Source organism: Musa acuminata, chromosome BXJ2-8 (assembly GCF_036884655.1).
Source record: "Musa acuminata AAA Group cultivar baxijiao chromosome BXJ2-8, Cavendish_Baxijiao_AAA, whole genome shotgun sequence".
Lineage (NCBI taxonomy): Eukaryota > Viridiplantae > Streptophyta > Magnoliopsida > Zingiberales > Musaceae > Musa > Musa acuminata.
Window position 1 is genome coordinate 13,351,109 of NC_088345.1, and position 24,829 is coordinate 13,375,937.

The 24,829-nt window shown below is 40.8% G+C and overlaps 1 protein-coding gene across 9 annotated transcripts in view; it reads right to left on the bottom strand.

Annotated features, from left to right (window-relative positions):
• Positions 1-23,360, bottom strand: part of LOC135583667 (uncharacterized) — a 30,514-nt gene extending 7,154 nt beyond the window's left edge. For 2 of the 9 annotated variants that reach the window (XM_065121118.1, XM_065121123.1), the window contains exons 1-12: positions 23,159-23,358; positions 22,917-23,010; positions 22,744-22,801; positions 21,561-21,735; positions 21,397-21,472; positions 21,233-21,310; positions 21,074-21,133; positions 20,886-20,990; positions 18,508-18,618; positions 17,381-17,419; positions 1,742-1,855; positions 1,498-1,664 (exon numbers count right to left, since the gene is read on the bottom strand). In XM_065121118.1, coding sequence (XP_064977190.1) covers positions 1,498-1,664; positions 1,742-1,855; positions 17,381-17,419; positions 18,508-18,618; positions 20,886-20,990; positions 21,074-21,133; positions 21,233-21,310; positions 21,397-21,472; positions 21,561-21,718 — 908 coding nt within the window. In that variant the 5' untranslated portion in view covers positions 21,719-21,735; positions 22,744-22,801; positions 22,917-23,010; positions 23,159-23,358. Of the gene's footprint in view, positions 1-1,497; positions 1,665-1,741; positions 1,856-17,380; positions 17,420-18,507; positions 18,619-20,885; positions 20,991-21,073; positions 21,134-21,232; positions 21,311-21,396; positions 21,473-21,560; positions 21,754-22,743; positions 22,802-22,916; positions 23,011-23,158 lie in introns of all 9 variants that reach the window. The other 7 variants (XM_065121127.1, XM_065121125.1, XM_065121122.1 and 4 more) reach the window with 6 other exon arrangements.
• Positions 23,361-24,829: the final 1,469 nt, after the last annotated feature.

Genomic DNA, 24,829 nt, shown 5'->3' on the forward strand with positions numbered 1-24,829 from the left:
CTCGAGCGAAGCGAGGCGCTAAAATATAAAAATATATAATATAATTAATAAATATAATTATTTAAAATTTTAAATAAAAATATGCTATTAAATTAAGAAAATATATTAACAGTAGTGAAAATTAATCATTTCAAATAAACTTAATATTAACAGCATATTGTATACTGAGCCTGCTGACTGAGAAACGAGGAAGCAGCGGCGAGCGGCGAGTAATGGTAGTGGCAGCAGTAGCGGTAGCGGGAAAGGGAGTGGGAGCGACGAGCGGCGGGAGGCGCGAGCAGCGACAGAGGCAGCGTTTGCGAGCAGCGACAGCGGCGAGTGGCGACAACGACAGCGGCGAGCAGTGAGATCGGGATCGGGATCGGGATTAGGGGTGGTAGCGGGTTAGGGTTGGGTAAGGGTTATATCGGTTTAGTTGGTTCGATTGAACCAACTAACCAACCGAACCAGACCTAAAATCCTGGTTCGGTCGCCTTGGTTTACCCAGGCGCTCGCCCAAAGCACCCAGCGCCTAGGCTCGGGCGAGCCCCCAGGCGGCGCCTGTTTGAAGCGCGCCGCCTGGGAGATTAGCGAGGCGCTCGGGCCTCGCCTCGCCTCGCCCGAGCGCCTTTTTTAATCACTGCTCCAATACTTCTCATATTTTCAGGAAATGAATAAAGTAAACAACCAAAGAACATTGGAAACATGCTTTTGTTGGCCCCATATTAGGGAAACTTAAAACGTGCATAACGATGTAATAACAATACGTTCAGAGCACACCACACAAGAGGTCAGCATATTAGAAATCCGAATTCATATACCCTACTAGGCTGTGAGTTAGATACAGTAACAAAAACCATTAAATAACTAATGGACTCACATGCAGTGTGACAAAAATACCATTAGAAAACCATAGCTAACCTTGAGTTCTTCCTATGTGAATGAGCTTATTTTAGCCTCTTCCAAAGTGAAAGGTTTCTACTTGTAAATTTCAGGACTGAGTCTTACCATGAAGACCAAATTAAAATATTCAGTTTTTATTATGATTGACAGAGTCAAACCAAGCAAACCAATAATATATCAATCTGCTGGATCAAATACAACCATTGATGCTAAGAATAGGTATGAAATGGTACAGAAGGATAAGTGCTGCATGGTTTATGACAAGAGGTATCTCAGCCTTCAAAATAGTCCAATAAAGGGAGTATAAGCATATTAAACTTGCATTCCTCTTTCAAAGCCAACATGTTAATGTGTGGATCATCTCTACTTGCTTCTATCAGAGTAACGTTATGAGAAAAATGAATGTATATGATAATTAATTAGAACCTAAAATTGGGTCACTGTCTACGCATACTTCTTAGTTCTTACTGGTCCTTAATTTTGCCTTAAAAATTTCCTAGGGTAAAAACATAACTGATGAATCTTGCCAGAAATTTGTCCAGCTATTAATAACTTCATTAAGAAAAAGAACTCAGAGGCACAGTAGGCACCCTTGAAGAAAGATCTTGTACTAACATATGAATATCAGATGGTAAATCCCTTAGCTTCTCATTAACAATATTTGCATCCTTTATATCCATTCTTTCATACTCTTGGGTAGCTCTCAACTGATTAGAAGCAGATTTGCTATGCAGATTCATAGGATATTGATCAGATGGGCGAAGCTCAGGTATCATTGGTTCCTACAAGTAGAATATCACAAATCAGCTTCACAATCTACGAGATGCTAATAAAACTGAGTACTCCAGGCAGATTATACCACATAAGCATGAGGCAATTGTTTTCTTGAAGAACTTGGATGTTGAAGCTTCTTATCAACCACCAGGTTATCAGGTTGATTTCCTAAGAGATGGTTCATATCACCAAAATTACCCTGCAAAAAACCATATGTAAATCAATTGATGGATCTAGAGTAAACAAATAGAACTGGTACTCGTGAGGAAATTCAGCAAGGAAATTATACTTAATCCACTAATTACATAAAAAGGGAATATTTACTTATATGTTGCATGCAGGATGCAATGTGCTGCATGATTGACACATAGCGGGTATTGGCACTGGACATAGGGATGTGCAGTCATGCCTATATACCGTAGTTATCAGAATTCAGAAGCATTATAATCATCAACCCAGCCAACCATTGGCTAACTAGGTCATTTGTTAGGACCAATGGGTCAATCTATATCAATTGGACCATAGGTTTAATAATGTAATAATTATAAATAATATAATATATGTAAAAAGATAACCTTTCTTCTTTCTTTTCCTTTTTCACTACCATCTTTTTTCTCTTCTTGTTCTCCTCCATTTTTTTCTTTTCTTTTCTTTCTTTTTACTTTTTTTCTGTCATCATGTAGCATGTCATTTTCCTCTAATTTTTTTTCTTCTTCTTCTCCTCTTCTCCTTGTTCCTCATCCTTCCCTTCCCCTTAACTCCTCTCCTTAATTTTTTGCCTCTGTCATCCCTTCTGGCTGCAATTCTCAATCTTCTTTGGTGACAAAGGGTCTGAGCATGTGCCCGAGACAGTGGATCTTGGTAATGGTGGGTGTCGGCAACACGGGCCTACGCAGACCGACAATGACTCAAATAGATGGCAAGGTTACTGTGTTACACAACAAAGCAAAATGACCATTGGGAAGAGAATAAGGAGAGAAGCCTTAGGTGAGGCCATGGGCCTTCTCGACAGGCCTGTAGCAAGTGGTTCAGCAAACATGACAGCATTGCATGGCAACATGAAGAAACAGCAACAGGAGGCTTGGGCAAAGATCAGGGGAGGCCATGTGCCTGTGCAAGTGGCTCAGCAAATGGGAAGACGATGCACGGCAACAAGCGATGACAAGTTGGCAGCAACTGGTGGGTTGAGCACAGGTCGGATGAGGTTGCAGACCACCTCGGCAAGGCAGTGGCAAGTGGTTCAGCAAGCATGAATGAAGGATGTGGCTACAAGGGGGTTTAGCAACAGCAGTAAGCCCAAAACATGATAGATATATAAATTCCAACAATATAAGATCTATGCGTCCATACCAGCTATTCAAATGCCAATTGGGTTTTTTATCTGAGATGCAAAGGCTAAAATTTCCAACAAAAAAAGAAAAGAAAAAATAACTATCCTCACAGAAGGAAGAAGCCAGTAAATGAGGTTTCCTTAGTTACCAAAGCACAAGAATCTCCACTCAATCAATCATACATTAGTAATAACAAAGATAGCACTATTCAGAAACTTAAACCCAAGTTGATCTAGAAGTAAATTTTGTTTCCTATGTCAACAGAAATTTGAAACCTGTGTAGCACAAATCTGGCTATCAACTTAAACCTGAGTCTAGCTCGAGTTTAATATACTAAATATAATAAGTCCAGATTGTCTTAGTTTACTCTAAAGATTATGTCAACAGTGGAAGTCCTTGTGAAACATTATAATGGGGCCTTGCTTTCAAATAACAATTATAAGTGTGAGATAGTTAAACTAGACACATGCTGAAACTTTGGATTCAGCTATTACAAACAAGGCATACCTAGACAACATACTACAGCATTACAAATAAACAAAATTTTGGGATTTTTTTTAATACCATAGTTACCAATCAATCCGAGCTGAGCCCATTTGTATTCCAGATTGATACAGTTCACATCTTCTAGTGCCTCTTTGTATAAGTGTTACATTGTCAAACTTGGGTTTACAATGTATCCTACCAAAGAGAACAGAAGAATCTAAAGCTTGATGTTTGCTTACCTTAAATGTAAGCAAACATTTTATCTAGATACAGCTACATAACTGAATATATTGTGTGTTTAAAGTTATTGTTAGGCTTGTTCAATGACTGTCCCAAACAAGCATTTTATCTATCTTCTGTATTATCAGCAAAGGTCACACACTATATTTTTAGCATTACAAATCAGTGATTTAAAAAGCGCTAGGCGCTTAAAGGCGCTAAGGTCCAAAAACGCCCGAGGCGCTAGGCGCTCGCCCGAGCGAAGCGAGATGCTAAAATATAAAAATATAAAAATATAATTAATAAATATAATTATTTAAATAAAAATATGTTATTAAATTAAGAAAATTGGGTATAAAATCATAATAAATAAATAAATCATAATAGTATATATTTTATTTTTAAATAAAAATATTATTAAATAAATAAAAATTAATAGTATTAAAATAAAAATAATATATTAGTAATCTAATAAATAAAAAAACTATTATTAGTATACAATTAGCAGTATATTGTTAATATACTGTCGACAGTATAGTGAGAAGAGTGTGAGAAGACCGAGGCTGCTGAGGCAACGGCAACAGTAGCAAGCGACAGCCGTAGTTGGAGCGGGAGCAGGAGCGGCGAGCGACGGGGACAGCGGGAGTGGGAGCTGGAGCGGGGGCTGCGAGCGGCAGCGGGAGCGGCAACAATAGCGGCGAGCGACGAGCAGCGATTGTGGTAGCGGCGAGCAGTCGGCGAGCAACGATTGTGGCAGCGGCGAGTAGCGATAGTAGCGGCGAGCAGCGACAGCGGAGAAAAAATCTCGACGGTAAAATCGCGAGTGTTAGGGTTAGGGAAGTCGGGGAAATCGCGAAGGGGAGCATGATATTGGTGATTTAGTTGGTTCGATTGAACTAACTAAAGCACCGGAGACCAACCAGACCTAAAAATCTAGTTCGGTCGCCTGGTTTAACCCAGGCGCTCGCCCGAAGCGCCCGACGCCTGGGCTCGGGCGAGAGCCTAGGCGGCGCCTCTTTGAAGTGAGGCACCTAGACATGAAGCGAGGCGCTCGGGCCTCGCCTCGCCTCGCCCGAGCGCCTAAGCGATCGCCCGAGCGCCTATTGAAATCACTGTTACAAATGCTGTTGAATCTCGGATTTTTATGATGAAGTCAATTGTCATTTGTTATCTAATCTATATGTTAAGATAAGTGTGCAGGATTAACTACGATGAAAATAAGATATGCAACAGGAGTTGCGCCGGAGTCAAGATAATGATCACGTTGGGAGTTCGAGAGTTTGACGGAAGTTCGGACAGTCGTCGGAGGTTCTGCGGGAACAAATCCGAGAAGTCCATGAGCTTGCCAAAGAAGCTCGTCGGAACTTGCCAAGTGGATCGTCGCAAGTCCAGGAGTTTTCCGGAAGTCCGCAGGAGCATCACCGAGGGTTCATCGAATGATCGACGGAAGTTCGCCGGAAGAAGCGATTGACGCACCGGAGCAAGTTGCAGTAAATATCTTAGGAAAAATCATAGTTAGCACAATGATTAAGTTGGAAATGGGAGGTGATCCCATTAACTTAATCTTGGGGCAATTGGGCCCCTAAAAAATCCAAATTGGGCCGAATGGATCGACCCATTCGGACCCTGATTTCTGCCATGCGATTGAACCGGCCAAGCCAGGAGGTGGCACCGCCTGGGCTAAGTCTCCGAGCGAGACTGGGCGGTACAACCGCCCCAGCCAGGAGGTGGCACCGCCTGGGATCAGTCTTCGAGCGAGACTGGGCAGTGCAACCTCCCCTGACAGAGGTGGCACCGCCTGGGCTCGGTCTCCGAGCTCTGGCTGAGCGGTGCAACCGCCTCAGTCAGGAGGTGGCACCGCTTGAGCTCGGTCTTCGAGCTCTGGCAGGAGGTGCAACCGCCCCTGACAGGAGGTGGCACCGCCCAGAGGCTCAGTCTTCGAGCTCTGCCAGGCGGTGCAACCGCTCCAGTCAGGAGGTGCAACCGCCAGATCCCGGAATTCCGGGAATTGACAGTTTTGAGCTCCAAATTCAAACTGGGTTGGGGCCTATAAATACCCCACCCATTCAGCACTGAAAGAGCACTGAATATACACCGAAATCCTGATCTTGTTCTGTGATTTTTAGAGCTCAAAATTGTTGTAAAGACCAAAAGTTCTTCTCTCTCTTTTCTTCCAAGTTCTGAGCTTTAAAGAGATGAGAGAAAATTCTGTAAGGGTTGTCTCCTAAGCCCGTCAAAAGGAGTGAAACTGTAAAAGGGTGGTTGGCCTTCGCCTTTTGAAGGAAGGCCTCTAGTTGATGTCGGTGACCTCGTCGGTGGAGGAAGCCAAAAGTGGAGTAGGTCAAGATTGACCGAACCACTCTAAATCTCGGTTTGCATTTACTTTGAGCATATTATCTTTACTGCAAACCTCCTCTAAAGCTTACTGCTTTCTGCACATATACGATCGGGTTTCAAGCTTTGCACTTTCCGAATCGGCGTTTAGACATAAAACAGTTTCATCGTACGATCATCATATTTCTGTTTGCGTTTACGTTTTGATTTCTATCATAACTGCAAACTGCTTTTATATCCTTGCTTAAACTGCATCTCGCTTAATCAAGTGATTTACGAATCAGCATTTAGACGTAAATCAGTATTTTCGTACGAATATCATATTTCAGTTTACGCCTACTATCTGATTAGAATCATAACTGCAAACTGCATTTGTATCTTTGCTGCATCTCGGTTAAACAAAAGTTAAAGTGATTTACGAATCTATTTACCACATGATCCTATTTGGTTAAAGTGAAATTGGATCTCGGTTGTCTAGTCCTTGAACATGATCCTTGCAAACAAGGGTCACGTTCCCAAAAGAAGTGGAATCGGATTTGTGAGAAGTCCTCACCAAAATCCAACCATCTTCATAAAAGGCCCTATCTTACATGTTCGACACCAAGACAAATGCAACTTTTGTTGCAAACTTGGACACAAAACGCATTATTATCCATTCAAGAAAATTAGTCCAAACAAATTAATTTGAGTTCCTAAAGGAACTATGATAAATTCTATGCAACATGATAAACAATGTAGATCTATTTTTGAGGCACCCAAAAGCAAATGGATACCTAAAGATCATCCTTTCTTGTATAAACATAAAACATCTTAAGCTGGGAGCAAGAAATAATATCCTGCTCTTTAGATTCTTGATATTCATGACCCGAGATCCAAAAAGAACTCGCGTTGCTCTCTAGCCTAAATAACAGAAGAGGATTAGAAGGTTAAAATTACAAATGTGATATAGATACAATCCTATTTGATCTCTCAGAATTGGAAACCCATGATTCTCACTTCACATATCCTCTAGATTTTCAAACTCATTGATTTCATCCGTTCGTTACTTTCAAATCCAACTATATCATGAACTTACTAAGTTTGTCATAAACTTACAAGGCTTACCAACCTGAACAATCTGTCACAAACATGTACACGACATTTAGAGTATGCATGTCACAAGATCTATCTTGATCATGCAAAATTTCTTATCTTACAATGAAAATTCTTACGTAATTACATAAGTAAAGTTGATTGCTCTGAATGAAAATTCTTCTCAAGTCAAAAATATTCAAATCAGATCACACTGCTGTCAGAACAAGTGCTCACCGCTTGCAGGCGATGGCACCGCCCCAACTGGAGGTAGCACCTCCGGCTGTCACGTGTTGCAAGCGGTTGCACCGCCCCAGCCAGCGGTGCAACCGCCCGCAATTCTACCTCTTTTTAACCCGAGCTAGGGCCGGCGGTGGAACCGACCCCAACTCACTCCCTTCCCCTCTTTACTCTTCCAAAGCTTCGCCACCTCCATTTCACCCCTCATAGCATCCCAAATACTCCTCATTTTGAAGCAAAAGATCAACAATCTCTCCTTCTATTGAAGATCTCACTAAGGTATTCTCTAAGAACCCCTAAAATTCTGTTTTTGATTCATTTACTCTTGCTCATTATTATCCTCTTAAATAGCAGTAGTTATGGGGTCTAGAAGATCCTCAAGGGACAAAGGGAAGAGGAGATTAGTGGAAGATTTTAATCTTACCATTTTCGATTTAAAATATCATGCTGAAAAGTTTTCCTCTTTCGAACTTAGGAGTAAGGGAAACCATGTAGATTTAAATGAACTAAGAGACTTAAAGACAATCCAATGGTTTGCAAACCTAGATCTACTCCCTATTTTACAAATTAGTGAACCCATCTATCCAAGACTTGTTAGATTATTTTACAACAATATACAAGTAGATGAAGAAGAAAGAATGTCTACCTATCTCCTAGGACAACACATCTCCATTACGGATAAATTCGTTTACAACATGATAGGTATTCCCATAAAAAATAGAGGACTTTACTTTAGAGGATCATGGGATGATGAAACTGTTGGGACAACGTATGTTGAAGCCTTATGAACAATTTTCGCTAATCCCAACTTAGCATTTGTTCCTAAAAGTTGTGAACATCTACTGCCACTAAACACTAAGGTACTTCATCATATCCTAACTAGCATCATTCTCCCTAAACAATACCATCATGATAAAGTAAGCCAATTAGAATTAGGAACTATGTATTGGATCATGAAAGGACATGACATCTGTCTTGGTTATCTTATCTAGCAAAACATATTAGAACTATCTAAGAAAGACATGATGCTTCCATATTGTCACGACCTTAGCTGGTTTTGCCTAAGGCGTGCGGCACCCTCGCGCGTCCGTCCGCAAAGGTCAGCCTCCCTGAAGCCTCCCATTGTCCCTTAGGACCAACAAAAGAGAGAACGGGTTAAAGAGAACGCCTCAATCGGGATCCACAAGCAAACATGTCCGAAAAATACTTCATAGACAATGCAAATTACAAACAGACTTTACAAGCTCTGAATAGTGGCACAACAAAGGGTAAAATGGTCCATTATACACCGAAAAGCTCTCGCACGTGTCCACATGACACAACCTTTATTTACAAGCCTAAAGAGGCCACCAACCCAACTAACATGGGACTATTTAGCCTTCGACCGCCCCTCTACTTGCTGTACAAGGTATGAACATGCCAAGAGACAACGGACAGACATAAGCATTACATCCAACATCTTGTTTAGAAGTTTGTCCGTTACATTCTCCCCCACTTATCCCTTCGACGTCCTCGTCGAAGCCTTTGTGAACACTGCAACTCTTCGCCTTTGCTGAGTCTTCAATCTTCCACTCCAGCTGCAATGCGCCTCCTGGCTCCCAGCTGCTCTCCGCTGCTGTTTTTGAGTAGTCGAACCTTTAATCCGCCATGCTGCTTCAACTCACCAATGACTCTGACTCTGGTGTGGGGTTGGCTGAGTTGTGTTGATCCTTGTTGATTCCTGCGGATCCGCCAAATGAAGGAAAATACCATCCTTACTGCGCTAGTCTCTTAAAAATTCCTCATGCTGCTTGAACTGGGTGGATGCTTGTTGGAGCTTTAACGAGCATCGTCTCGCAAACTTCTGAAGCTTTGGGTCCTTCCTCCACAAAATCTGCTCATTGACTCTTCTTTTAGTTAGTTGTCACATCCAAGTAGATTCGTATCACTTCCGCTTTCGATTGGCATTTCGTTAGGAAATGAAGCGGACAAACTACTCTCAGTAGCACTGATCACCGTTGGTGAGGATTTGACAACTATTGTCTTCCATTGTCTTCGAAGGGTCTTTGAACTTATGCAGAGCTCCTCTGCTGGATAGATAAGAGAACTGGGGTACTCGGTTTCACCCATTCTCTTAAGAATTGAGAAGGCAAAGGTTACTTGACTTCGCCCGCCTCCTCGAGGTTGTACTTCATGCATCAAGCTGGTTACTGGCCTTCGCCTGCTCTTTGCTCACACTTCTGAAGCACTTGAAGTGTTTGCACTCCTTGCGTTGAGTTAGCTACTGTGATTCACCTTCTCAATGCCATTGAACTTCTGGAATGCAGGAAGTTTTCACCCCAACTTGGAGTAATTCTCTGATAGATGAGGTCGCCTCTGGGATTGTACCGTCTTCTCCATCAACCCTGCCGCCTACTCCACTGAGTAGCAAAGGTACAGCACCGCGTACTGCCTGTTTCGTTCCTTGGTCGTGCACTCTTGCATGACCCGAAGTCCTTCACTTACGGCTATCTTGATGAGAAACTTGTTGACACCGGTCTTACGAAGTTTCTTGGCCTCTGCCCTTCAGCCTTGTCTCGGTACTTGGAGATTGCCTCTGTATGCTCCACCTCCTCGGCCCCTTTCACGACCAAGTGCTCTCCCTCCGTGAGAGCAAGGGATCAATGACTTGCACGGAAGTCCCGCCTCTGCGGTACCATGGCGCTGCCATGCCCATGGCCCTACTATCCGTCGCCTCGCCTCTGTATCCCTTTTCTTCACAATCAGTAGAGATGTCTCCGTGGCACTCCTCTGAGTCCACCTCCATTCTAACTGATGCTTGATTTTGGGTAGTTAAGTCCCTCTGGACTCGTCGTCGCTTCCTCGCCCCTTTCGACCCCCTGCTTCAACACCTCTGTGTTCTCCAAGCAGTCCGTTTGGTCGATGGAAAGACAGACTGCAACTCCTATGCATGGCCTCTGCCATCACGTTATAGAGTTTGCACCGATTCTGTTCTCCTTAGCTTCCTTGGTAGCAACGTTCGCTTACTCGACCTTGTCCTCTGACTTGTCGGGCTCCCTTAAGCGAATATGAGCTTTGGAGCAGTCCAACTCTCCAGTTGCTTCGATCATACCTCTGCATGATCCAGTCCCTCCCATGGAACTCACTGGTACTTGCATTCGAACTTTTCCCTTGGTGGAACCCAGCCCCCATATGCTGATGACCAAGGTTTTCATCCGATGCAAAATTCGGTGCACGCCCGGAAGACCCGCCTCTGCAGTACCATGGCCTTCACTCCTTGAATCCATAGCCCTTCCTGCCGTCGTGTTGTTCACCAAAGCGGAGCTCCCAGTAGCTCCCGATCATACCTCCATATGATCTCACCCCTCACGGGACTCATTGTGTGTATCGCATTGCCACGAACTGTTCCACCACGATCCGCTGCACCATGTCGCCTCCTGGTGACATCTCCATTGCATTCTGATCCTTGTGGAATAAACTTGAATTGTGAACCCTCCATGTGTGGCCTCTGCCAATACATCGCAGGGTCCCTTCCACCTTCGATTTTGTTCTCTCCTCTGGCAATCGACCTTCATCCACCCACTCCCGGGTCACACTTAGATGAAGCACCGCTCTAGGACAGTCCGTCGCCTAGTAGCTCTCGAAGTCCACCGACTTCACTGTAATCTGTGCACCATTGTCTGGATCCTAGGCCTCTGCCCCTACCAGCACAATCTCCGCTGCGCACTGCTTCCTTCATAGCAACTCAAATGGCAACACTGTGGCATATTCTTCAAGAGTATCCGCCTCTGCGTCCTCTCGCCCCGTGCTAAGGCCTTCTGAACCCAACTTTGCCTCCGCAAATTGAGTCGCCTTAGTTTCTCCATCAAATGCTTCTTCGAGATAAGGTGCATGTGCCCCGAAGCTCCCTTCGTCTTTGGCACCATGCAAGATGAGTCCGCTCCGTCAGAATGAAGGACCCATGGAACAACATGATCCTACTCTTGCCTCTGCAAGAGTTCATGTCCTTGACCTCTGTCTAAGAAAAGCACTGTGCCTCTGCTCCATGTTTCAACTTCTATGCTGGCTCCCTTCATGCGGCTTGGGTACTTCGCCAAGTTACACCCAAGTTGCTCCGCTCCTCGTTTTTTGCATTTAGTCGATGGTGGCTCTCGCACCCACCATTTCACGGGTCAGCCCTCCCTTGAGTCCGATCTCCACATCGACTCCAAGTGTACCTTCATAAGTTGCTTTAGGTCGCTCCCCCACTTGATCTCACAATGCATCCACCAATGCATTCTCTCAAGCGAGATCATGCGACGACTCCTCGCCGCTTGCTCGGTCCATCGAGCTTCGTGGAGTTGTTGTTTGTTGAGGTACTCCTCCTCAACATGTGAGGTCCATCTCACATGATTCTCCCTCTGGAGAGCCGGGACTTATCCCTCCTGGATAACTACCCCGTTGGAGCAACATCTCTCTTCATTTCGGAGACCACCATCCCCTTTGACTACTCCGATCTGCTGAACAAACTGTGCATTGTTCTGCCTCCTGCAAACGCACTTGCTAGATTGCGACTCCACGTCCATACAGCCCCCGCTGCACCCCTCAAGGCCTAGCAACATGCTGAACTCATTGCACACTTCAGCCTCCTACGGACGTATCCTTCACATGACGAAGAGAAAGTTTCAATGCTCCATGGCGCCGAGTCTCGGTCGCCTTGGGATGGCCACGAACATTCCATCGTCCGCATACAAGCCCATGCATGAGTACCAAATTCTTCGAGTTAGCAATTCCCCTCACCTCTGTGAGCTTTGCATAACTCTTTTGGTCGTTGAGCAACTCATTCCACCTTGGATGGTCTCATTCTTGCCAAGCGCCTCACTTGCCTAGAGCACCATCAAGTATAGTTGTCAACGTTGAGCCGTAGCTCAAACTCAGCCATCCCAACCTTTGTGCGCTCCAAATTCTACCAAGCTTGCCTGTTCTCGTGGTGCCTCTTGCGCGAAGGGTTGGCCATTCCTCTGAATGCCAATCTCAGATGCTCACTCCTCTGAGCGACTCTTTTCCCTACATCTCCATGCCCGTTTTCCCTCAAACGGTCGCGCGTGTGCTGACTGCCCTCAACGCAGCCCCGCTAGGTCCCCCACGTTTGCATGTCAAGAGTTTCTATGAGTGCTTGTCCCGCTCTGATACCATAATGTCATGACCTTAGCTGGTTTTGCCTAAGGCGTGCGGCACCCTCGCGTGTCCGTCCGCAAAGGTCAGCCTCCCCGAAGCCTCCCATTGTCCCTTAGGACCAACAAAAGAGAGAACGGGTTAAAGAGAACGCCTCAATCGGGATCCACAAGCAAACATGTCCGAAAAACACTTCATAGACAATGCAAATTACAAACAGACTTTACAAGCTCTGAATAGTGGCACAACAAAGGGTAAAATGGTCCATTACAGACCGAAAAGCTCTCGCACGTGTCCACATGACACAACCTTTATTTACAAGCCTAAAGAGGCCACCAACCCAACTAACATGGGACTATTTAGCCTTCGGCCGCCCCTCTACTTGCTGTACAAGGCATGAACATGCCAAGAGACAACGGACAGACATAAGCATTACATCCAACATCTTGTTTAGAAGTTTGTCCGTTACAATATGGTGGTATAATCACTAGAATACTGAAAGCCTACGATATTCCAATACCACCGGAAGAAGAAGTAATAAAAGTAGATAGGTTTAGCATAATAAACAAAAATCTACTTCACCGATTAAGATGCGTTTATAGAAACGGTAACTGGGTTAGAATGCCTAGAAGAACCGATCCCCCTCAACCTGAACCAGAACCAGAAACACCAGTCTTTAGGGGTACTCAATCTCCTCCAATCTGTCCCTTTGAGGAAACACATTCATTTGAGCAAGCTACTACATCACCTGTGGAAGATATTGGGATTCGGATGGACCGATTTAAACAAAAATAAGAACGGCTTGAACATCGACAAGATCAAATCCTATCTGAGCTGCAACAAATTCATCGACAATTTGACTCTTTATTTAGGCACTTTAATTTTCCACCCCCTGAATGAGCTTGTATGTGAACACAATCACCTATTGTTATTGTAAACTCTTTATGTTACTCATCACAATGCCCTGTGCCTTGATCTTTGATATGGTTACCTGATGTATTTGTTTGTGAGCAGAGTTACGAACATCACTCGTTGTTTAATCTCGTTACTCACTGTCGGATTTTACATTGAAATTAAATGTTTTGGTTTCCATGATAAATATGATTTGAGAAAATGATATACCAATGCAGTTGATGCGTCATATTGCCATGATATTAGACATCACTTTATACGAAATCATGTTACTAATCATAATGTAATCATAGAGTTCATTGATACTAAACATCAACTAGCTGATATTTTTACAAAACCTCTAAATGAAAAACAATTTGATTTCATAAGAAGAGAATTAGGAATGTTAATGTGTCCGAATACATAAACTAGTTAAAATTATCTTTCGGACTTCATTGAATGATCAAATCACTTGATTGTCATTACATGCCTAAATAACATGTTGAAAATTATATGCATGTTTTGTCTTTATGATTGTATTTGAAAATCAATAGCATAGTCTTGTCCGAATGCATGAAAGTGTTAATTTCATTTTCGGATTCGCTTAACAATTGGTATCCTAACAATCGGATTTTCTCATACACTTATGAAAAATATTTTTCTGAAATGGATTTGATGAAATGATTCCTGCTTATAAATTTCATCTTGAAATATGGATGATAGTGTTTTTACTTACAAAGACTTATTTCACATACATATCTTGATCCTTGTAAAAATGAAGCATGATTTAATCTCTCATCGATTTTAACTTCACTCAAAGTAAAATCACAAATAGCCTTCCTCTTTCATGCAAAAAGATTATAACAAATAAAAAGGAAGAAGTATTCAAAGCAATCTATGTATCATGCTTTCCTTTATATGCTTGGAAAATAACATGTAAAGGCATGAACAACTATAGCACTTATGCTCAAAATTCGCTTATTGTTCTCCTGCTATCACAATTACCATGCTTTTTGTTGATGACAAAGGGGGAGAAATATATGAGTATTAATATCATGCTTGCATCACCAAGAGATATATGAATTGATGCTATGATTGCTATAATTTGCATTATGCCTTGTTTGTATCATGTAATGATATCAAAATCTTACTTCGTAGTTTTACATATTGATATCTTACAATATGATGAATTGCTACTATTACCTTCATTCAAACCTGTTATGTAAAATTTGAAAATGAATGTCAAGCCTTGACATCATCTTCAGAGAGAAACATCATGATGGGAATCATGATGGGAGTATTGATAAGTTTAAATGATTTTAACTTATCAATATGTCTCTTGAATTCAAAGGTTTTGAATTCAAGAATGACTTATCTCAAGTATGGCATATAGACAGGGGGAGTTAAAGTTAACTCCATTATCAATTGATTGTCATCATCAAAAAGGGGGAGATTGTTGAATCTCGGATTTTGATGATGAAGTCAATTGTCATTTGTTATCTAATCTATATGTTGAGATAAGTGTGCAGGATTAACTACGATGAAAATAAGATATGCAACAGGAGTTACGCCGGAGTCAAGACAATGATCACGTTGGGAGTTCGAGAGTTCGACGAAAGTTCGGACAGTCGTCGGAGGTTCTGCGGGAACAAATCCGAGAAGTCCATGAGCTTGCCAAAGAAGCTCGTCGGAACTCGCCAAGTGGATCGTCGCAAGTCCAGGAGTTTTCCGGAAGTCCGCAGGAGCATCACCGAGGGTTCATCGGATGATCGACGGAAGTTCGCTGGAAGCCCACCGGAAGAAGCGATTGACGCACCGGAGCAAGTTGCAGTAAATATCTTAGGAAAAATCATAGTTAGCACAATGATTAAGTTGGAAATGGGAGGTGATCTCATTAACTTAATCTTGGAGCAATTGGGCCCCTGAAAAACCCTAATTGGGTCGAATGGATCGACCCATTCGGACCCTGATTTCTACCAGGCGGTTGAACCGCCCAAGCCAGGAGGTGGCACCGCCTAGGCTAAGTCTCCAAGCGAGACTGGGCGGTGCAACCGCCCCAGCCAGGAGGTGGCACCGCCTGGGCTCAGTCTCCGAGCGAGACTGGGCGGTGCAACCTCCCCTGACAGAGGTGGCACCGCCTGGGCTCGGTCTTCGAGCTCTGGCTGAGCGGTGCAACCGCCTTAGTCAGGAGGTGGCACCGCCTGAGCTTGGTCTTCGAGCTCTGGCAGGAGGTGCAACCGCTCCAGTCAGGAGGTGCAACCACTAGATCCCGGAATTCCGGGAATTGACAGTTTTGAGCTCCAAATTCAAACTGGGTTGGGACCTATAAATACCCCACCCATTCAGCACTGAAAGAGCACTGAATATACACCGAAATCCTGATCTTGTTCTGTGATTTTTAGAGCTCAAAATTTTTGTAAAGGCCAAATTCTGTAAAGAGATGAGAGAAAATTCTGTAAGGGTTGTCTCCTAAACCCGTCAAAAGGAGTGAAACTGTAAAAGGATGATTGGCCTTCGCCTATTGAAGGAAGGCCTCTAGTTGACGTCGGTAACCTCGTCGGTGGAGGAAGCCAAAAGTGGAGTAGGTCAAGATTGACCGAACCACTCTAAATCTCGGTTTGCATTTACTTTTAGCATCAGCATATTATCTTTACTGCAAACCTCCTCTAAAGCTTACTGCCTTCTGCACATATATGATCGGGTTTCAAGCTTTGCACTTTCCGAATCGGCGTTTAGACGTAAAACAGTTTCATCGTACGATCATCATATTTCTGTTTGCGTTTACGTTTTGATTTCTATCATAACTGCAAACTGCCTTTATATCCTTGCTTAAACTGCATCTCGCTTAATCAAGTGATTTACGAATCAGCATTTAGACGTAAATCAGTGTTTTCGTACGAATATTATATTTCAGTTTGCGCCTACTATCTGATTAGAATCATAACTGCAAACTGCATTTGTATCTTTGCTGCATCTCGCTTAAACAAAAGTTAAAGTGATTTACGAATCGGCTTTCTTACCAAAATCACTTTTAACGAACGAACGTAGTTTTTATTTTTCATAGAATGTTTTCCGCTGCACTAATTCACCCCCCCCCCCCCCCTCTTAGTGCTCTTGATCCTACCAAATCCAAGCATAGTTCACAAATATGATGAATCAATCGAAACATCAAGAATAACATGGATTACAAATCTTCACCTTGCATCTCGGGTACCAAATAAAGACCAAAAGGTTCATATTTCAAATGCTGTCTAATAGAAGAATCCTTGTGTTTGCATTTAATGTTTAGGTTCTCCATGCCTGCATGCACACATGCATGTAAAATTTGAAGTTTTGTGCCCACAAGAAGTTTTGGTCCGTTTTAAACAAAAATGATAAGCTTTGGCAAAAAATGTTGACAATTTTAGTCGGTCTAAACTGATTGATTTAATACTAAAAGATCATTTTCAAGATCTTACTCCATACCATTTCTTTTACCAATTTTGCTTTATGGGTGACAAATTGACTGTAAAACATTTTTAGCATTTTAAGTGGGACATAAGCTAACAAAAGTGATATACAATATAACAAATTCCTGTACATCATTGCCAAAGTTTAATGCTTCCTAATTGTAGGTAATAGAGTGCATATTGCCTATGTTCTTTTGTTGTTTGGACATTGACATCAAGTAATCATGCATACTACATTACTACCATTTATATTTCTGGGCTATCAGCCGTCACAATTTTTTGCACTTGCACAAATTGTGATGTATAGGAGCACTGTTTATCAAAATGGGCAGCAAGCTTAAAAAGGCAACTAGGGAGACAAATTTGATCATAAATGCAAAGAACAAATCAAATTTGCATGTAATAACTTCTAGTTTGCTACTAATACAGAAGATTGAAAACATAACCCACGTGAGTTGAACTTGGATGAAACAATTAGTCCACCATAACGGTGTAAGCAGAGAAGAATTCATATTGACAATATTAATATAACCAAGATCATAACCAAGAAGCTGGCAGAAACTGACTTACATAAGATCTAATCTTCCATTGCATATGCTGGTATAATTGCTGAAACAACAAAAACCATCAGTTACACTCAGATAGCTAGTTACATGATTGCTAATTGTACTCAGCATATATGACACAAATGTCACCATAAAACTAGGAAAAGAGTCTAAGCAGCCAACAAGTGAATCAGTTATTAACTCCAGTATTGGTCAAGTACTAGCCTCATGCCAAATAGCAGTACCAAATTAGAAATGCAAAAGAATGGAGAAAAGAAGTCATTCTGATATAGGGTCAGTAAGGCCAAGTTAGTTCGCATGCAAATGCACGGAAAAGACAAAGAAAGTCACAAGTTAAATTTCTTGCGCCCTGGTGCAGCTCTTACATGTAATCAGCATTAAACAGTACTAAATCATTCCAGGCAAAGGGCCTGCACGTGAGCAACACATACCACTCAATCCATCAACAAAACCAACTTGACAGATTTCAGACTGGAAACAAAGACATCGGTTTATGACTGACCAAAGCACGATATCCTGGAACATCTTTAACTAATGATACAGCTCTATCAAACTCAATGAACATCACTAAAAATGTAAAGTATTAACAAGCACAAGCAATGAGAGATTTTAAACAGGTGAAACAGAAAATCTGCTTAAATATACAAGTGATCCTACTTTGATCAGCAGAAGCACAATTTAAGTTCAACATGCCTTAAACATGAAAGGCCCAGGATGGTGTACCCAAACATTGCATGATAATCCTTAATTTTACAACCGAAACAAATATCAACCTAGTTGTTATCAAACTGGATAAGAAAACGGTTATCACCTTCACCGGTGAATTCAGAAGGCAGTATACGCTAATGTTGAAATAGAGAGTACAGCAAGCTCAAATTTCATCTATACCAGCAAAGCCGAAAATATAGAATATAAAATACTGAAGCTGCGAACAGAACATCTACAATTACAAGTCTTAAGAGTACAATAATTTGGGATTCCCTGCACTCTATGTAGACTGAGAAAGGAAAGGTGGTAGCAACAACCATCAAACTGTACCGATTATGCATCCTCAGATAGCAAGAGTAACTAATAACGAAATTGATCAACCACAAGAGCTCTATGTCAAAAGGAGATGTGAAGAACTGCTACCTTTACACAAGAGGAGATTGTAGAAGAAGTGATTGAAGGGGGTCGTATGTCATATTCAGCTAATAGACTTAGCAATGACGAAGTTAGTACATACATCTCATCCTCTACAACCTGAACAAATTGGCAAGAAAACCATATTACAAAGTATACTATGGAGTGCATTTGTTCAAAATTTTTTTAACAAAGCCTAACAAGAGATGAAATTCAAAAGTAGCTGCAAATCATATTGTAAGTACCAGAAAGTCAATATTTTTTTAACAAAGCCTAACAAGAGATGAAAGTCAAAAAGTAGTTGCAATTCATATTGTAAGTACCAGAAAGCAAATAAACTGACTACATGGTTTTGTAAGGTACTGTAGACAAGGTGTTGATCTCCTAAGATGACGCATCACAATTACCCCAGTGCACGACAGGCCGTATAGAATGTACCCGGAAAAAAATAAAGAATCAAGAGTGCTGAGGTTCAAATTTTGATTGTGGTCAGCTCGCATGTTAAACTAAAAAAAAAGGTTTTTAGATAATATATAACCAAATTATTATCAAATTATTGGTCCCTAAGGATCTGTTAGTGTTCACTTCACTTCATAAATGTGGAAAATAATAATATACCAATATAGTTGGCACTAAGGTTAGACTACCTAAATCCCTTTCCTTATGTTCCTTCTCTCTCAGAATTACAAGCTGTATAGCACCTAACAACCAAGTGGATCTAATGTTGGAAAGCAAACTAGCCTAGCCAACATCGTCTTCTTTGGGTCAGTGAACAAAGTGGAATGTCCTAACTATGTGATGATCCAAGCCCAAATGTGAGACATCCTACTTTCATATATCCTAACCTGGAGCCAAACACGCCTAAATATTGGATGTAGCTAAGCTAATTAATAACCATAGTTCACCTGTTTCAGAATTGTAAAACTAGTCAAACAGAACACAAGCCTTAATGGACAACATATGTGAGCTAGTTCATTCATTTTCTGTTTGAGTCCTAAAAACAGTCTAACTGGTCTAAATTGGCAATAAGTTAATGAATCCCAATAATGTTTGCTGATAGAAATATACTTTGGCAGCTACTTGTACCATTAATCTTCTTTCTTTCCCGTCTCCAATTGATTTTAGAATCCATTTTACTCATGACAGCACATAGGCACAGCTTTTAATTGAGTTGCTGAGTAGATATGGAACAATTAGCAGGTCTTTGTCCCAACCAAAACATGCCAAATTTTGGCTTAGCTAAATAAAATGGTCAGCTTTTGCATAGGTGTTCAAAATTTTATTGCTATGTAAACATCTGGTTTCTAACATGACAGTAGATAGTGGAAGTGTTATGAGATTTCAGAGCATTATCCACCAAGCATAATCCCTCTGCAAAGTCCCAGAGGGACATTATTCTTGGACATACTCCAAGGGCAATAATACAATAAGATTCCATTCCGAACAGCAGTAGACACGAATGGAATGTCTTCTTCATTTATAAAATCAGCCCAAAAGTGTATAATTAAGCATAGAAATATTGCACAATGAAAAATACTTAAAAAAGACTAGTTGCAAGATGTGCTTTTATCAAAAGGAAGATAAACTTTGAAAAGCAAAATCTACTCAAAGTAGAAAAAGGCCCTTGTTACTTAAACTTGATGCAGCAATAATAATAGAGCTTTCAAAGACACGTGTACAACAAAAAGCTGAGTCATCTATAAACCTCTACAAACAATCTTCTTCTCTGTTCTCTGATTATCACCATGAGATCTATACAAATCGAAAACCTTCAATTCTTTCAGATATGGCGATTGTGATCGTTTATAAACTACTGCTAGTGGTTGAAGCAAAAAAAACATCAATCTCACATGACAAAAAATTTAAGTTGATTCGGTGCCACCTCCTAATACTTGGTACAGAATTTCCCATCTTTGTTACTTTAGTACCTAATTCATCTGAGAACATGTAAATCTAGAAGAGAGACTAAAAATTCATGCTATGTTTTACCAATTTCACTTCATCTTCTAATATCTCATAGCAAAGTTTCTACTTCATATTTCAAGTGCCTACTTAAAAAACAGTTTGATCAAAGTAATCGGTTTTCAAATGCTTTTGGATTGTCAAACTCAAAGGTTTAGTCACCAGTTAATCTTATAAATGCATGAATGTTAATAACCAGGTACTTTTAAGTGGCTTTCTGCACATATACATTTAAAACATCTTCTCCAACATTAAGCACCAAGTTATAACACATCATTCATATAGCAGTAGCTGATCATAGAACTATGGCATACCATGACAGATACTAAATGCACATAAGATGCCACAAGATAGAAGAACTGAAACATCTGGAAATCATGTTCAACTTCATTTAGAAATACGAGGGAAGTAGATCGAAAGCAAACCTTAAGATTATTGGCCAATCTTAAGTTTTCTTCAAAATAGCTTCTCTTTTTAGTCAATTCTTTCAAGGCACTAGCTATTGCATCATCCTGCTTCTCATCAAGTGCCTATTGCGCGAAAGAATACTTCACAATTTTCAAACAGGAAAATAATTTATAAATTAATGTATATACTCTCAGCGCTTACGTACTATCCGCAATTCACAAAGCTTCCTCTCCAAAATATGCTTCTCATTAAGTAACTGAAGTTCCTAAAAGCCAAAAAGGACCATTTTTATGTAATTAAATTAAGAAGTGCAGCAAAATGATGGTCTAATGAGCATGCATTTAAACTGTTACTATCTTCATACTTTAATGCTAGCGTCAGTGATTTGCTTACGGAGAAGAAGGATCTCTTCTTCCTGAATGTGGGATCTATAGTAAAGTTCCTGAAAATTTTTTGTTATATAAAAATCAGATACATGTGTTGTTTATCAAAGAACATAACCTGCAACAGCTTCCAGGTAGATCTTACCATGATTTCTGGATCCAATATGCGGTTGTTGACTTTGGCTCTTTTGCTGGAACCAGAATCAATTTGAAATTCATGCCTACAGGCAAAAAATATGTTGTATAATAAACGAATTAAAAACATGTTTCTGAACAAAGATCTTGATTAAAAACTCCTTGATTTAGGACCTCATTAAAGAATCAGATGTCCGAGCCGAAAGGCCAACATCACCATTTTCAAGCACATAGCCTGTGTTAGGTGGCCTTGCATCAGCTGCCATAAGTTCACTTGAGAACTGATGATCATTGTTGACTGCATCTGCTTGGGCATAAAATGGAATATGCATATTTCTTGTACTATTGCCTGGCAAACAGTTACTTCCTATCAGCCAGATCATCAAGTATTAGAAAGTTTAAATCCTCGGAGGTGAACAATTAATTAAAATATTAGACACCAACAGAGTAAACAGAGATTTGAATAGAAATGTTACTGTATGTGAAATTGTAGTTATGACCGAAACATATTTTGAGATGGAAACTTTTTCTTCAGAATATTTGTGCTTGCTAAATGGTTATTGATTCTTGTGGCATAGAATAGATTGTTTTTTTCCTTTTCCTTTCAAAAGTATAGGAAAATTTTAGAGGGTTGCTTCTAGTTATGTAAGCTTGAACCGCAACCATTAAGTAGACTTTTCTAGCATTCCAAGAGCCAAGGCAAAGCCCACTCTTGTAATTTTGGTAAATCTGCATGGAGTCTTCTTGGTTTCAGATTGCACTGGGAAAAAGCCTGAACAATGACGTTGATGGCAGCAGGTCATATACATTGGAACCATATCAGTAATAATGTGTTCTTATTCTGGAGTAAAAATGCATGCCAGGTAAAACCTGAAATGTATTATATCATGCTAGAACCTCTCTTTGTGTGTGCCATGATGATTGTGGTCATTAGGTTCTGATGGAAGGAAGTAAGTTCAGCATTTATAACCCATTTCTGAATCCAAGATCAAACTAGTAACTACAAATCAGTCAAGTATCCATTATTTTTTCCATCCAATAAGCAATAAAGGTTGAGCTAATAATATTGAGGATATTTTTCTATGACTCACTGACAAAAAAATGCACACACTAACAATTAAATGACCACTGTATCTGCTGACATCAAATATTATATTACATTTTTCATAGCACAGCAATGATTGAAAGGCGTAAGAAAACCAGCCAGTCAGATAAGCAAGCACGTACAAGTAGTAAGATCGAGAAGAATATATTCGTAATAAAGAAAATGAAACAAACTTAATGTGCACAAGTTCTTTAAAGCATCCCAATTGGTACAGAGAAAGAAGAAAAAAACATTAAAGATTCAGTGTTCTACCGGACCAATGCTTATCGGTTGCCTGATCGCACAAATTGAGCTGCTTGACAGCCCATTCCTGCAGCCAAGAAACGTCAGAAGACCTTCAGATTAGTTAGAGTAACGGTCAACGTAAAATCTTTCTGGCTGCCACCGCGTTGAAGTTTACTAAAGAAACCCCGATCGCAGCACACCTCTAGAATCAAGAACCGAGCTTTCCTCCCGGCCAGAACCGCACGGCCCCGGCGCTCGCTCGATCTTTAAACCGTTCCGACACGAATCCTAACCCTATAGCGAACGAGGTCAGCCAATTGTTTAAATGCCTCATGAATTTACAGGAAACAAGGCGCAACGCGAACCCGAATCATCCAACAGAAAGAAACAAAAGAACCCTAGAAAGGATCCACGGAGTCGCAAGACGATAAAGAAAAAGCACCTGTTTGATGAGATCCCGAAAGGCTCAGAGTACCGGAGACGGAATGAGTTGGGCGATGGGCAGAAGAAAAGAGAGAGAGAGAGAGAGAGACAGAGAGAAGAGAGAGAGAGAGAGAGAGGTGGAGGAGGATTGGGAGGAGGAAAGAGGTAAAAGCAGGGGGGGACGGGATGCGGTCGGTGTTTCGGTGCGTCAAAGTCGTTGGGGTCTGCTGTGGTGCGGAAAAATAATCCTTTAAATAATATTTTGGAGAATTCCACGTTGTCGCTCCGACCCGTCCATGACACAACCGTGGAAGGCATGCCGACTTTATGCTCCCGTCCGGTCCCTATTTGAGATAATTTACGTGATTGATCTGAGAAACTAACGAAGTCGATGGCATTGTGAACTCTATTGATCATCATCACGAAATGTTGCATTTTCCTTGGACAATCTTAAGCTATCGACAATTTATTTTAATTTTTATTTTTGATGAGGCCCGATAGTAATGTGTGAAAAATATGTCCAAACAAAAAATAAACTAAAGCTTAAAAATATACCTTTTATCCATATATATTTTTATGGATGAATTTAAAAAAAAATCTTTGATTTTCATTATTTTTCATTGGACACTACAGTTTTAAAAAATTATTATAAAATGCTCTTAGTAAGATGAAAAAAAAATATTTTATCATCATTTTGCATTGCCTCCATCATTGTCATCATGTCCTTCTTTATGTGAGGGTCATGGGTGACAAGCCCTACGAGGCAAAGAGGGAGAGGCGATGGTTACTACATTCGACGAGAATGAGACTTTTGTCATTGGTCACTTTTGCACACCATTGCACTTCTGCCATGGGTGATGAGCAACTGTTCAAAGAGAAGCAAGGGCGATCAATAACCAATAAACAAGGGTTGGGTAGAAGTAGTGATTGATTGGGGTGAAATGATTATTAAAAAAAATACCGTAGGAAAATTTTTTAAAGTTAGAACATTATATAAAAAAAATTATTTTTGAATGAATTTATCATATTTTTATTTCGATATTTCATAAAACGATAATTGAATTATGACCATCATAAAAAAAATAATTTCATGATTTGAAAGTCCATTTATATTAGAATTTGATATTCTTTCGACTTCAATATTCAAAATTACAAAATTCTGTTTGCACAAAAATAGTGAGTAAATAATAAAAAAATATTAATAAATAAAAATATTTAAAAATAATAAGGAAAAAGTTAAAGAGAAAGCAGCATCAACTTGGACGAGCAATTTCCCTGTAAAACAACAAAAGAAACAAAGATTATCTTCGCAATTTGACATCCGACGACAAAGGGACTGTAAAATAATATTCAGATATGATCTCGCATGTGGTCAATTTTCAGATCGAAATCATACGTTGTTGCAACGAGAGGAGGAAAAGAACTTCACGTACGTTATACACGCATACAAAGACGCGAGTTCACATACATTAAAGAATCAATCCCAAAAAGCTCCTTCAAGGCGTTACGGACCAAACCCGTACGAGTCAAGGACGTTGTCACATCGGTGGCTTCTACAGCTGTCGCGGATTTTGGATACGGTGGCCGTACCCAAACGAAGCCAAAACTTGAACGCATCCCACCAATCATGTACGTCTCCCTCTATGCCATCCTCGCCGTGCCCTCACAAACCCATCTAATGTCCCTATCC